This window comes from Quercus robur, chromosome 8 (assembly GCF_932294415.1).
Source record: "Quercus robur chromosome 8, dhQueRobu3.1, whole genome shotgun sequence".
Taxonomy (NCBI): Eukaryota; Viridiplantae; Streptophyta; class Magnoliopsida; order Fagales; family Fagaceae; genus Quercus; species Quercus robur.
In genome coordinates this window covers 35,401,096-35,417,222 of record NC_065541.1, presented here as the reverse complement: position 1 = coordinate 35,417,222, position 16,127 = coordinate 35,401,096, and the positions used below count along the sequence as shown (strand labels likewise).

General features: G+C 44.5%; 1 protein-coding gene across 1 annotated transcript; it reads right to left on the bottom strand.

The window, feature by feature from the left end:
• Positions 1-8,225: 8,225 nt before the first annotated feature.
• LOC126693969 (uncharacterized) lies at positions 8,226-9,602 on the bottom strand. The gene is made up of 2 exons (XM_050390013.1): positions 9,475-9,602; positions 8,226-9,398 (listed from the first exon to the last, which is right to left on the bottom strand). The coding sequence occupies exon 2, from the start codon at positions 8,910-8,912 to the stop codon at positions 8,346-8,348; it is 567 nt and encodes a 188-aa protein (XP_050245970.1). The 5' UTR covers positions 8,913-9,398; positions 9,475-9,602; the 3' UTR covers positions 8,226-8,345.
• Between the last annotated feature and the right edge of the window lie 6,525 nt (positions 9,603-16,127).

Genomic DNA, 16,127 nt, shown 5'->3' with positions numbered 1-16,127 from the left:
GGGGAAGTTCACATTTTTATTTGCCCAAAACCTTAAATAGTTTTAAATATACACATGCTATTATAAAAATTCAAAATTTTGGGCGCTCATAACGTTGAATTTCACACCTAATTTCATGAATTCTTATTTTATGTAACTGTTAAACGTAGCTATTATACTCCTGAACGTCACAAGTTGTTAAAATGGTTGATTGTGAGTAATGAAAAAAGTAGTAAGTCTATATAAAAGTGATTGTCTTGTCTACAACTTACAGTTAACCAATATAACAAATTGTGAAATTTGATATGAAATTATGTCCCTAGAATTCTTATAAGTGATAAGATGCTGGGTTCCTAGATAGTCTTTAGAAGAAAGTTTTATATTTTTGAATTTCATTTTTGTTTTGGGATGAATTTTGAACTCAGCATGTTGTTAGATATTTTTTGTATATCCAAGTAGGCTGTAGTACAAGTTTGATTTTATTTTGATAATAGAAAAGTAATGTTTAATCCCAATTTTTATGTGAAAAGCATCACTACCTCTTTAGTTGAGATACAATGAAAGAAACAATACAGAAAAAGTGAAAAAAAAAAAAAAAAAAATTCTGGGAAATTCAGTCAAGCAAAATTTGCAAAGTGTCGGCCGAAAGTTTGGAGGTCTTACAAATTTCGCTAGACACTTTGTCAACAAAATGTCAAGCAAAATTATGCAGAATTATGGTTTTTGCAGTTTTTAAAGCCAAAAATTGTGCCACTTGATATATAGATGTTTGTAAACAATGGAAAATTGTTTTTAATTTTTTTTAACGGTTATAACACTTTATTTTTGAATATATATATATATATATAATCTCATTTTACATCAACTTCATATTTGTCCAATGGATAGATGGGCATGTAAAATTAATAATTCTTACTTACTAAGAAAATAATGTTTAATAATAATAAAGTAACAAAAATAATGGATTGTAATTTACCATTGTTACAATATCTCCACAATAACAAAGTGAGGAAGGTATTAAGGTCAATTTAGTGTGTGTTTGGACACACTTTTAAGAGTTATCATAATTTTTAAGTGGAGTTTATCTTGTACTTTTGTGTTAGAATCTCATTCTCTCTTTCTTGTGTACGTATGTGAAGATGGTAAGATTTAGGGCCTGACGGGCCTACCTGACGGGCCTGACGGGCCCACCTGACGGGCTTGACGGGCCCACCTGACGGGCCTGACGGGCCTACCTGACGGGCTTGACGGATGACTGAAGGGACTGACGGGCCTACCTGAAGCGACGGATTGGGACTGTTGGGCCTGTGCAAGGATTATCCCACGCGCTTTGAAGGCCCATCGCTAACAGGCACAGTAAGGGCCCATGATCCAAAATCTCTATCGCCTAGAAAAGCCCTATGATCCGAAAACGGAAATCCTGGCTCACTACGCTCAAGGGAATTTGTATGAGAGTCCCACATGGAAAAGATTTGGAAACCAAGGAGAAAAGTCAACCCTTTATCACTATAAAAGACCTAATACCCTAGGGGGATCGAGGTATGCTTTAATTGACCCTCTCTAATGCTCTAAGTAAAACAGAAGAATTCTAACTTGACCGTCGGAGAGTGTTAGGCCGGCACCACATCGGTGCTCTCTGAAGGACTTCTTTCAATTGCTTCTGTTGTGCAGGATCACTTCGAGTCGCGAGTATGGTGTGACCCATTGGTGACGATTTTCGACGTCATCAGTTGGCGCCGTCTGTGGGAAAGAAACGTAGCGCACTATCGCTTCCTAGACAAAAGAGTTACATGGTACTCACACGCTCGATGGCAACCACTAACGACGTTCAAGAAGAGGAAGCCCCTACGACTGCCCTTGAGAGACAGGTCAGGACGCTTGCCGCAGCCGTGGAGCGCCTCACAAAACAAAACCACGACCTAGAAGAGCAGCTGAACCAAAAGAGTGCGGCGGTCAATAACCAAGGAGCGGATCAAGAAGGAACCAGCGCGGAGAGGAATCATGACGGACCATAGGAGAGTAACGCCTCGAGCAAACAAGTGCGACGGGACGCTAGCATCCCTTCAGTGACGGATACAGCTCCACAACCCATCATCGCGGAGATGCAGGCGATGAAGGAACAGATGGAAGTACTGATGAACGCTCTCAAGGGGCGAGTGTCCAGTGATCTTGACGACCTTGTCAACCGGACTGACTCGCCATTTACGGCAACCGTCAATTCCTTCCCCCTGCCAAGTAAATTCCGCATGCCAAGTATGGACAGTTATGACGGAATCAAGGACCCTCTCGATCACCTAGAGACCTTCAAGACCCTGATGCACCTTCAGGGGGTGGCAGACGCAATTATGTGCAGAGCATTCCCTACAACCCTAAAGGGCGCAGCAAGGATCTGGTTTAGCCGGCTAGCACCAAACTCCATCGGCACCTTCAAAGAGCTGAGCGCTCAATTCACTACGCACTTCATCGGAGGACATCGATATAAGAAATCCACGGCTTGTTTAATGAATATCAAGCAGAGAGAGGAGGAGACGTTACGAGCCTACATATCACGCTTCAATAAAGAAGCACTCTCGATCGACGAAGCCGACGACAAGATACTAGTGGCAGCGTTCACGAACGGGCTGAAGGGGGGTAAGTTTTTGTTCTCCCTATACAAAAACGACCCAAAGACCATGTCGGAGGTGCTTTACAGGGCCACCAAGTATATGAACGCTGAAGACGCACTATTAGCCCGAGAAGATAGACCCAAGAAAAGAGACAGACAAGAGGATCCCCGACAGGACCAGGGGCGGAAGAAAGGAAGGATGGGAGATTGAAGGGAGGAGAGACGTCCAAAACCCATGGGCGCAAGGTTCACAAGTTTCACCCCGTTGACCGCTCCGATAGACCAAGTCCTAATGCAGATTAAGGACGAAGGATCCCTGACGTTTCCGGGAAAGCTGAAGAGTGATCCCAACAAAAGGTGCAGAGACAAATATTGCCGCTTCCATCGTGACCATGGTCACGACACGGCCGATTGCTACGACTTGAAGCAACAAATCGAAGCCCTTATCCGACAAGGGAAGCTGAAGAAGTTCGTCAGCAAGGAGAGAACGGATCAACCCCCACAAGAACAACACCCCCGTCGAGAAAACGAGCGACCAAGGCCCCCATTAGGGGACATAAGGATGATAATTGGAGGAACAGCCGCGGCCGGATCGTCGAAAAAGGCTCGCAAAACATACCTTCGGATGGTACAGAATGTCCAGTTGGCGGGTACAGTGCCAAAGATGGCAAGAAGGGAAGGCCCCATTATCGGGTTCTCGGAAGAGGATGCAAGGCGCCTACACCATCCACACGACGATGCCCTCGTCGTCAGCTTGTGGGCAGGCGACTACAATCTGCACCGAGTGTTGGTCGACAATGGTAGTTCGGCCGATATCTTGTACTATCCGGCGTTCCAGCAAATGAGGATTGACAGGGAACAGCTAATACCGACAAACGCCCCGCTCGTTGGTTTCGGAGGGAGTAGGATATTTCCTTTGGGCGCGGTCACGTTATCGGTGACAGTAGGAGATTACCCCCAACAAATCACCAAGGACGTAACATTCTTGGTGGTCGATTGCTCGTCCGCCTACAATGCTATTATTGGACGACCCATGCTCAACTCGTGGAAGGCGGTAACATCAACTTACCACCTAATGATCAAGTTCCCAACGGAGTATGGGGTAGGAGAGCTACGCGGAAGTCAAATTGCCACACGAGAATGCTACGTAGCTATGATGGAGGTGGAAGACCAAATCCAGGCCTTGAACATAGAAGAACACTGAACGACGGCAGAACCTACAGAGAAGCTAGAGGAGATAACTCTCGACAGTTCCAATCCAGACCGAACCACCAAGATCGGAACGCTTGCCAAACCCGCAATCCGTTAAGAGCTCGTAGCTTTCTTGAGGAGCAATAAGGATGTGTTCGCCTGGAGCCATGACGACATGCCAGGAATCGATCCCTCGGTCATGGTACATAGGTTGAATGTGTTGCCCTCGTTCCCACCTGTCCGACAAAAGAAGAGAGTATTCGCCCCGGAACGAGACCAAGCAATAGCGGAAGAGGTCCGCAAACTCCAAGAGGCAAGCTTCATCAGGGAAGTCTACTACCCCGATTGGCTGGCGAATGTGGTAATGGTGAAGAAAACGAGCGGCAAATGGCGGATGTGCGTGGACTTCACCGATCTTAACAAAGCATGTCCCAAAGATAGCTACCCCCTTCCAAGAGTTGACGTCCTAGTAGACTCGACGGCTCAACACCAATTGCTAAGCTTCATGGACGCTTTCTCGGGTTATAACCAGATCTGCATGCACGAGGCCGATCAGGAGAAGACCTCGTTTGTAACCAGTCAAGGGCTCTTCTGTTACAAAGTAATGCCATTCGGCCTGAAGAATGCAGGGGCAACATACCAAAGACTAATGAACAAGATGTTCGCACAGCAAATCGGGAGGAATGTCGAAGTCTATGTCGACGACATGCTGGTAAAAAGCCGGAAGGAGGAAGACCACTTGGAAGATCTCAAGGAAACATTCGGCACGCTTCGATCCTACAACATGAAACTCAATCTGGGAAAGTGCGCATTCGGCGTAACGGCAGGCAAATTCCTAGGATTCATGGTATCTCAGAGGGGGATTGAAGCTAACCCGGACAAAATCCGAGCCATAATGGAGATGGCCCCCTCGAGAAACGTGAAGGAAGTACAAAGTCTTAACGGCAAGGTAGCGGCACTGAATAGATTCGTGTCAAGAGCGACGGACAAGTGTTTACCCTTCTTTCGAACATTGAAAAAGTCATTCGAGTGGACGGACGAGTGTCAGCGAGCCTTCGAGGAGTTAAAAGCCTATCTATCTTCACCACCTCTACTGAGCCCCTCGCAACCAGGTGAAGAACTCTTCCTCTATTTGGCTGTCTCCCCTGTGGCCGTCAGCGCGGCCCTAATCAGAGAAGAGGACAGGGCACAGAAGCCCGTGTACTACGCCAGCCGGGCGCTCCGCGGTGCCGAAGAAAGATACCAACTTATGGAGAAACTCGCTTTTGCATTGGTCACGGCGGCTCGCAAGCTCAAGCCCTACTTTCAAGCCCATACCGTGAACGTAATGACCAATAAGCCCCTGCGAAGGGCACTGAGTAATCTTGAGGCCGTAGGTCGGCTGACGCTGTGGGCAATAGAATTGAGTGAGTTTGATATCAAATACCGTCCACGTGTGGCCATTAAAGGACAAGCTATAGCTGACTTCATAGCGGAGTTTACGCGTGACGAGGACAAGGGGGCAGAAGAATTCCCTAAGTGGAGCATATATACCGACGGATCATCAAATCGGCGAGCCGGAGGGGCCGGCATAGTATTGCTGTCACCTGAAGGAGACAAGATTGAATGTATGGTCCGTCTCGACTTCCCCACCACCAACAATGAAGCGGAATACGAAGCCGTGGCGGCAGGACTTGACCTAGCCAAAGCCGCCGAAGCTGAAAATGTGGTCGTTTACTGCGACTCTCAAGTCGTGACCAATCAAGTAAACGAAGATTATGAATGCAAGGGGGAAAGGTTGAAGAGATATCTTGATCAAGTAAGGGCGAGAGTCGACGGACTAAAAGCAATGGTCGTCCAAATCCCCAGGGGAGAGAATGAGCTCGCCGATCGGCTAGCCAAAGCCGCTTCAGCAGAACATATGGTGACACCTGGTAATGTACTCTCTTTTGTTCAACTTTTTCCACTAATAGACCTAGACAACATGCAGGAGATACGCTCCGAAAGAAACTGGACTACATAGATAACTTCATACTTAAAGGACGGGTTACTGCCAGAAGAAAAGGAGGCAGCAAGAAAGCTAAAAGTCCAAGCGGCGAGGTTCGTCTTAATAAAAGACGTTCTTTACAAGAGAGGTTTCTCCCGTCCTTATCTAAGATGCCTGGGGGCTGAAGAGGCAGACTACGTAATGAGGGAAGTACACGAAGGGATATGCGGGAACCATTCTGGATCGCGGTCGTTAGTGCACAAACTGTTACGAGCTGGGTATTACTGGCCGACCATGCAAAAGGATGCTGAGTCCTACGTTAAAAGATGCGACAAATGCCAGAGGTTCAGCAATTTTATCGGACAGCCAGCTGAAGAGCTAACCCCTATAACGGCTCCATGGCCGTTCGCTCAGTGGGGACTAGACATCATGGGACCTTTCCCAACGGCGATAAGGCAGCTAAAGTTCTTGGTAGTGGGTATTGACTACTTCACAAAATGGGTAGAGGCGGAAGCCTTGGCCACCATTACAGAAAAGAACATTAGAAGTTTTGTCTGGCGGAGCATCGTATGTAGGTTTGGTATTCCTAGAGTCCTTGTCTTAGATAACGGGAGGCAGTTCGACAACGGCCACTTCCGGGATTTCTGCACACAGCTAGGAATAAAAAACCACTACTCATCACCCGCCCATCCTCAGGCTAACGGCCAGGTTGAAGTCATGAGCCGATCCCTGTTAAAGATTATCAAGACTCGGCTCGAGGGGGCAAAGGGCATATGGCCCGAAGAATTGCCGAGCATACTGTGGGCATACAGGACAACGGCGAGGACTCCGACAGGAGAGACACCATTTCGACTGACATACGGGAGCGAGGCAGTCATCCCGGCAGAAGTGGGGCTCACAAGTTACAGGGTTCACAACCATGACGAGAGCAGGAATGACGAATCCATGAGGCTACAGCTGGACCTGATAGATGAGGTTAGGTCGGCGGCGGAGCAAAGGATCGCTAGATACCAGGATCGGATGTCCAGACATTACAACTCCCGGGTCCGACACAGAAACTTCCAAGTAGGAGACCTCGTACTCCGGAAGGTCATGGGTGCAACTAGAGACTCTACACAGGGAAAACTCGGCCCCAACTGGGAAGGACCTTATAGAGTTACGTCATGGAAAAGGAAAGGAACATACCACCTGGAGACGACAGACGGAGAGAAGCTACCGCATCCATGGAATGCTGAGCATTTGAGGAAATACTACCAGTAATAGAAACACGGCGAACAACAACCAATTTTCTTTCGGTTTAAGCTTTTTATAAGTTTTTCTTTTAACTGTTTTTCTTTTGCTACAATCTTGTCGTGCCTTTTTTAAGCCCAAGGGGGCAGGCACTTTTCCTTTACGCATTTCTATAATCAGATGCAATTTTGATCTTCTACTTGAATGTATGTCATTGCAATTGTCCACAAAGTTAACGGAAACAAAATAAAGTCCACAAGATAGACGGATACAATATGAAGTCCACAAGATGGACGGATTATCCTACAGGGACGATCACTTTAAGTCCATAAGATGGACGGATCATCCTACAGGGATGATAACCTTAAGTCCACAAGATGGACGGACACAAAATAAAGTCCACAAGATGGACGGACACAATATAAGTCCACAAGATGGACGGACACAATATAAGTCCACAAGATGGACGGATCATCCTGCAAGGACGATCACTTTAAGTCCACAAGATGGACGGATCATCCTACAGGGACGATAACCCTAAGTCCGCAAGATGGACGGACACAATATAAGTCCACAAGATGGACGGATCATCCTGCAAGGACGATCACTTTAAGTCCACAAGATGGACGGATCATCCTGCAAGGACGATCACTTCAAGTCCACAAGGTTTACTGATACAAAATGAAGTCCACAAGATGGACGGATCATCCTACAAGGACGATCACCACAAGGTGGACGGACTATCCTAAAGGGAGATAACTTAGTCCATAAAATGGACTGATACAAAATGAAGTCCATAAGATGGACGGATCATCCTACAAGGATGATCACCACAAGGTGGACGGACTATCCTAAAGGGAGATAACTTAGTCCATAAAATGGACTGATACAAAATGAAGTCCACAAGATGGACGGATCATCCTACAAGGACGATCACCACAAGGTGGACGGACTATCCTAAAGGGAGATAACTTAGTCCATAAAATGGACGGATACAAAATGAAGTCCACAATATGGACGGATCACCTCAGAAGATGACCACTTAAAGTCACAGGTTGGACGGATCATCCACTACGTGGACGGAAATAAGATAAAGCAAACAAGACGGACTGATCATTTTAGACAATAAAGTAGTATCCACAAGGTGGACGGAACATTCCACAGGTTTTGCAAAGAATAAATTTTTAAGATAAAAAACATACCTATACATGAACGGATATAAACAGGTCAAACAATGGCAAAATTCAAAACATATAAAATGAAGTGCACGGATTCATTTAACAAAATAGGCCATTAAAAGGCAATGTTTACATATCATCAACAACGGATGAGAATTGTTCCAAAAAGTATTAAAAAAAAAAAAAAAAAATCCTTCTACTGAGCCTTGTCTGCATTATTGACGGGCTGAGGAACCGTCTCCGTGTCAGGCTCAGCTTGATCAACTTTTGCTGGTGCAGACGCCCCGTCACCAACGGCATCGTCGACATCAAAGAGGTCGTCTGTATCCTCGGAGGCAACAGGCACGACGGATGACTGAACCGGGTCTTCAACTTTGAACTTGGAAGCGTCCACGTCTGGATAAGCTTGCTTGACTTGATGGAGGGAATCCATGAAGCCTTGATGGAAAGAATCGCCCAGCTCAGTGATTAGGGCGTCGGAGTCACGGTATTCACGAACCGCCACGTCCTTAGCCTGACGGACTTCATTTTTCAGCTCGGCTATCTCTTTGTCCTTGCTTTCTAGAGCCTTCTTTGCCTCCTCCGTCATCTGTTCAAGGCTCTTCCTTGCCTTCTCCGAAAGCTCAAGCTTCTTCTCTATCTTGGGTCTCCAGTTTCGCAATTGGAGGAGTTCTTCCTCCGTCTTCTCCGCCTTGGCCCGTACACGATCCAAGGCCGTCTCTTGGCTGAGGCACCGTCCTATCAGCCCCTTCATCATGACCATTGCCTAAAAAATAACAACATAGTTATAAAACAAACTTTCGGCAGATGATTTAAGTTGTATTTGAGTAGTAGACGGACTATCTTACCTGTGTAATTGCAAACAGGCCCGTCTCACCCATGGCCTCCGTCGAGTGGTTGCCTAAATCTTCATAATCCTCCGCCGAGATGATGGAGGAAATCTGTTCTAAGGCATGCTTAGAATCCTCTCGAAGAAGGACGGGCGGCTTCTCGTCATCCTTCGACGGGCCTTTCATCAAGCCCTTGCCAACCCCGTGCTTGGTTGGAGTGACCGTCTTCGGAGGCTCCGCCATGAGTCCCACGACGGAATCTAAAGACACTTTGGCCTTCTTGGCCTGGCGATCCGCTTTGGGCTGAGTTTTCCGCTTCGCAGACGGATTGCTTGGGCCCGTCGCAGGGGGAGCGTCGTCAGCAGTCTTCTTTGCAGCCTTTGACCGGATCATGGCTCTTCTCTTAGCATCGTCCATCTCTGAAACATGGACGGGGTAGTTAATTAACAAAAAATAAGATGCATAATTTTTTCAAGTAAAGGGTGACGAACTTACGCCTCCTTATCTGTGTTTCGTACTTGACGGCAGCCGCTGTAGGTTCCGGTCCGTCGCAATACCAGTGAATGGTATTTAGTGTTACCAGCTTCGCCTAAGTCCTTTCCTCCGGCTTGGTCTTTGAGAGAATTTTCTCAAGGAAAGCAAACTCCTTAAGGTCAATTTGGGCGTCTAACTACAAAAGAAGAAAGAGGACGGTTAGATTATATTCAAAAAACTTAATAATGTTAAAGTTTGAAGGATAGTCCATACTAGACGGATCCAATATGCCCCCAGTAGTGTCGACGGGCATGAAATTCGTTTCCCCAGGACGACCCATCCAACCGTCGCCTTCTAGGAAGAAGAACCGACTCTTCCAATCCCTATTTGAGTCCGGCGTGTCATAGATGACTTTCAGCAACGGACTCTTGGGGACGAAGCTATAAATTCCCCTGGATTTGTCAATTTCGTCCGGACGGTAGTAGTGGAAAAACTCCCTAACCGTCAGCCTCTTTTCTCCGTTGGACATGGCACCGTACAAGACCTCCATCGCTATAAAAACCCTCCAAGCATTAGGGGAAATCTGGTTCACGGATAACCCCAGCTGACGGAGGAGCAAACGGTGAAGCGAACTCAATGGAAATCTAAGTCCGGCCTTCAACATTTGCTCATACACCCCGACTCCCTCTACCCCGTCATAGTAACACCTCTCTGATTTGTAGGGTAGACGGATCGTAACATTTTCTGGAATTTGATAATTATCCCTAAATGTCTTAAAGTGCTTTTCCTTGATAACAGACGTGAAGAAATTCACCGTCCACTCCGGTAGCATGACGAACTTCCTGAGCCCATCAGCACCAATGACGGATCTGACAACTTGATCCTCACCAACACCAAGTCCCTCGTCTGGATCAACCACCTCCAGATCCTCATATGTTGAGGACGAGGAGGAGGTGGACGGACTACTATCATCTGGACTACCTTGTTCTCGATGACCGGACGGATATACTTCCTCGTAATCCACCCCGTCACGAATAACTGATTGATTACTCGACGCACTAGACATTTCCTACATGAAACGACAAGAGCCTAAGACTCTGACGGTCTATGTGTCTATAACGGGTGTGGATTGTAAGGAAAATTAAAACAAGTATAAGCTTTAAGAAGAGCACTTACCAGTTTTGCCAACGAAGTGATGAAGGATGGCGTTGACGACTAAGGTAAATGAACGGATCAGCAGATTATGACGGGTGCGCTCTGACAAGGGTGACGGGTACGCTCTGACAGCCTGATTTCTACTGAAACTGAAGAAATGAGAGGAATCACTCCCTTATTTATAAGAGAGATGCACGGAAGTCGAAGCGTCGCTTCGATCCGAGACAAGGTCCAATCAGCTTGTAACACGTGTCATCAGCATTAATTACCTTCGTACAGCCTGTCTGTAGTTGGTGTGATCGACGGACTCCTCATTTGAACCGTCATCCTATCTTGCGTTAATCCGTCAACCCGTTATGACAACTTAAAACTCTCCTTGTCTTATGAGCCTTCTTCCGTCATAAAAATACCCGTCATACCCTCACGTTTGGATCGTCACCCCATTGATCCTTTATCCTAAAAGCTGACGGACCATTGGGGTGAAGGGGGCAATTGAAGATGGTAAGATTTAGGGCCTGACGGGCCTACCTGACGGGCCTGACGGGCCCACCTGACGGGCTTGACGGGCCCACCTGACGGGCCTGACGGCCCTACCTGACGGGCTTGACGGATGACTGAAGGGATTGACGGGCCTACCTAAAGCGACGGATTGGGACTGTTGGGCCTGTGCAAGGATTATCCCACGCGCTTTGAAGGCCCATCGCTGACAGGCACAGTAAGGGCCCATGATCCAAAATCTCTATCGCCTAGAAAAGCCCTATGATCCGAAAACGGAAATCCTGGCTCACTACGCTCAAGGGAATTTGTATGAGAGTCCCACATGGAAAAGATTTGGAAACCAAGGAGAAAAGTCAACCCTTTATCACTATAAAAGACCTAATACCCTAAGGGGATCGAGGTACGCTTTAATTGACCCTCTCTAATGCTCTAAGTAAAACAGAAGAATTCTAACTTGACCGTCGGAGAGTGTTAGGCCGGCACCACACCGGTGCTCTTTGAAGGACTTCTTTCAATTGCTTCTGTTGTGCAGGATCACTTCGAGTCGCGAGTACGGTGTGACCCATTGGTGACGATTTTCGACGTCATCAGTATGTTTATTTCTAGAAAATAAAAAATGATGGACCTTGCAATTGCCTTATGTTGAGAAAAGTGAAAATTTTCAATAAAATAAAATATCTGATAAGACATGAGCTATGACTTTTCTTGGATTTATTATTTTGTGTAACAGTTGCATACAACTCTCACATAGTTGTGGATATTTCTGACTCACATGGGTGTGGATCCATCCCTATGTTAGGGGTGTTTTACATATTGATTTTTTTAAGAATGAGTGCATGAGTTGGAAAACAAAAAGGAAAGATGTCGCATTCCTACCTAATGCCTCTTGACCTTATTAGCAAAGTAGTGAATGGCATACTAGTGACCTTTTTTGGTGCCAGTTAGTATTAGTGTTCTGTTTTGGGATTAACCGATTAACCCATACCCACATTCCAAAAAAACATGTCCACACCACCCTAATCAATTTGACTAAATTTATACTTTGACCCAATTAATGTAACTAATATAAAATGTAAATAGAGTTTGAAAACTTCACACCAAAAAGGCATACGTGAACTGGAGGACACAATGAAGAAAAGTGACATAAAGTTAAAAGGAATAAGGAATTATATTTTTAGTGAAAACATTTTTTGGAAAAGAAAATATTTTCAAGTGTTTGATTGTATTTTGAAAAATACTTTAGAAAATATTATTAGGTGTTTGGTTGTATTCTTAAAAATGTTCTAGAAAACACATTTTCTACTAGTTTTTCCCATTTCTCTAGCATCCAAACAAATATTATAATAGAAAAATTCCAATATAAAAATCCTTAGAAACAAAAATCAAACAAAAAATAGATCGAGAATCAAACACTAAAGAGATCATGAGAGAGAGAGAGAGAGAGAGAGAGAGATCAGTTCATGGGTTGGTTGGTTGATGGTAGTGTCTTGGTGGGTTAATCAGGTGCATATATAAAACAACAAACAGCAATTACAAACTTGCCACAGAGGCCAAAGTATTGGCAACACGCCTATAATAACACAACCCATTCATATTAGCATCAAGCAAAACATTTAAATCATTAGAGGGAGAGTTATCAAACACAACAAAATTTTCCATCATGGAACAACCCCTCTTAGCCAAAAAGTTAGCGCATTTATTTGCCTCTCTAAACATATGCCCCACCCGGACCTACCTGAACCTGGCCATGAGAGACCTGCAATCACTCAGTAAAGTAGCATAACTTCTATTAGGACAGTTTGCACTATTGAGCATCTCCACAATCATCTTGGCATCAAGTTCCACTTTTAACTGGTTTATTCCCAAATGAATGGCCAAAATCAGACCATCATGCAATGCCCACCACTCAACCATGACACTAGTAGTGTGTCCAATTGATCTCGAAAATCCCTTAAACTAACCTCCATGGCAGTCCCTGATAACTCCTCCACCACCAGCCTTACCTGGATTTCCACATGATGCTCCATCTGTGAGTTTATGCCAACCACCTAACAGCTTAGACCATCTAACAGGGATAGCAAATCTAGAAGAGACTTGGTGGCTTTTACTCACATAGAAAAAATATTCCCTTGCTTGAACAATATAGTCTTTGTCCAACCTGGGATTCGGAGTGGTGTTTTCAAACACCACTTTATTTCTATTCTTCCACAAACACCAAACTGCAAATAAAAACAAAGTGCTCCAAGGGATAGGTGTGTTGTGCCTAACTTTGCTTAGACAATTTATTTTAAGCCAAATCTCCAAATTTTCATTGAAGGAATTTATATTTAAGGCAGGTACCCCCAACCTATACCACAGGTCACGAGCAACTTTACAATCTCGAAGGAGATGAACAATGGTTTCCTCATGCCGATTACACAGTGGACAAGTCTTTCCACAATTAATGCCCCTAGTTGCTAGCACGCTTTTAACAGGATTACTACCATGAACACATAGCCAAAGGAAGCTTACAATCTTTGGCAAAACATCAAGTTTCCAGAGCCATTGCCCTTGAAACTGATTTTCAGTTGTGTTATCTTCATTAGCTAGCTGGTAGGCCGAATTTGTGGAGAAATCTCCATCTTTGGCGTACTTCCACATGATAGAATCTTTCCTATTTCCAAACAACTGAATTGGAACAGCTTTAACCTTGTTTTTTATTCGAATTTGGCAACTCAAAGGGAAGGAGTTCCCATCTCCATTCGTGATCATGGCATAAGTCAGCCACTGTCAGCCCTTGATCACCTTGCCTTAAGGGTCCTTCAATCATGCCTCTAAGGGAATCGCCATTAATCCAATTATCCATCCAAGCACTAACCCTATGGCCATTACCAACTCCCCAACAAATCCCTTTCATGAATATAGGAAACCCCAAGTTGATAGCTTTCCAATTAGGTGAGGAAGGCAGTTTATCTGGGTTCCTCGACCTCATTCTCGAAGAGGAGCAATACTTTTTAAGTAACACCTTGGCACAAGGAGCATTTTTTTCATGGTACATCCTCCAATTCAATTTTGAGAGCAACACTATGTTTTTCGCCCTAGCCGCTTGTATCCCTAAACCCCCTTCTTCTTTGGACCTCACAATTTTACTCCAACCCACCATGTGTGTCCTCTTTTTTTCACTCGTGGAGCCCCACAGAAAGTCCCGATTAACTTTATCTAATTTTTCACATATATGGACTGGTAAAGCCACCCCTTGCATCACATAATTTGGGATGGTTGACATCACAAACTTAATTAACATCGTCCGACCAACAAAGGATAGGTATTTAGCCTTCCACCTTGCTAATTTGCTCATGACCTTTTCCACTATAAATTTGTAAGGATTCCTTGCAGCACCTCTATGTCTTAGCGGGAAACCAAGGTACTTCCTAATTTCATGAGTCTCCCAGATGCCCAATTTATCACAAACTTCCTCCTTCAAACTTTCATTAACATTTGGAGAAAAGTATATACGGGACTTTTCCGAGCTAATTTTTTGCCTGGATTTTGTACAAAATTTCTCAAGCACTTCCAATATTGCTTCATAGGCATCGGAGTCAACCTTGCAAAATAAAATGATATCATCCGCGAAAAGAAGGTGTGAGAAACCCAAGTTTTCCTTAGAGGCCTTCAAAGGGGTCCATGATGCATCCACACATTTTTGCTCAATAAGGTGGCCTAAATTCTCCATGCACAAGATAAAAATGTACAGGGATAAAGGATCTCCCTGTCTAATGCCCCTCATTGGCTCAAAAGGCTCTAAGGCACCCCCATTAACCAAGATGGCTGTGTTAGGAGATAATGCAGCTCATTATGATCTTAAGGATTTTTGGGGGAAACTGAAAAGCTTGCAAAATTCTATGGATAAAGCTCCATTCCAATCTATCATAGGCTTTTTCTAAATCCAGCTTTATAGCCATAAAGCCTGCTTTTCCCTTTTTATTATCCAAAGCATGGAAGAGTTCTTGAGCAATAAGAACATTGTCGGTGCCTCACCGTATCTTTTTCACTCCTTTTTCTTTTTCTTTTTCTATTCAGTCGTTACCATTTTTATCACTCCCATTGTAACTCCGTCTTTCTCCCTTTCTTCTCATTTTTTTTTTGAGGGTTGACTTTGTGTTTCATGGGTGGCTCAACTCATGGGTCTTGCAATGGGTTTTGGTGAGTTTTTAATTAGAGTTGCTGTGGTTTCCAGCGGGTGTGGATGATTTCCGACAAGTGTGGCTGGGTTTTTCACCAGATTTTGGTGGGTTGTTTTTCTTTTTCTTTTTCTTTTTTCGATTGTTGGTGGTGATGAGGTTGTGGGTTTGGGTTTGTGATTTGGTTTTGATTTTGGTGGGTTGTTTTTCTTTTTTAGCTTGTTGGTGGTGATGAGGTTGTGGGTTTGGGTTTGTGATTTTGGTGGTTGGGGATTGTGGTTATGGGAGGTGGTGGCAATGGTAGTTGTTGTAATTGTGGTGGCTGCTGGATGGTGGGTATTTTTTTTGGTGGTGGTGGCTGGCAGTGGCTAGCCGTAGGTGTGGTTGTGTCTGTGGGTTTGCTTGGATAGAGAAGAAAGTGGTGGGTTTTTTTCAGGGAAAGGGGGAAACACATAAGAAGAGAGAGAAAGAAACATAATGAGAGAATAAAAATAATAATATTTAAATGAAGTTGTAAAAAAAAAAAAATAGAGTCTCTGTTTGAAATATTGTAAGGTAAGGTGTTAAAATAGATAAAGTAGTGTTTGGAAATGTTAAATGTTAAAAGTTTTGGATTGCTTGATGTGAATGCTCTTAGACTTTGTGCACACCGGATTCTAAACTTTTTATTGTGAGTGTGGGGGGGGGGGGGGGGGGAAAGAGCTGGTTCTATCACACATGAATAAAATGGGAAGAATGACATGAAGTAAGCAATAATTGTATGTTTTTAGACCCCTTTAAAACACAAGTTGTTTAACCTAATATTAAGCCAAGTTGATTAACAAGTTCATTAATAAGATCTAGGTTAAACACATTCAAATC

Bases quoted from the DNA above. Each gene is read 5' to 3' on its own strand.
- LOC126693969 (XM_050390013.1), bottom strand. From the start codon at position 8,912: ATGGTCATGATGAAGGGGCTGATAGGACGGTGCCTCAGCCAAGAGACG.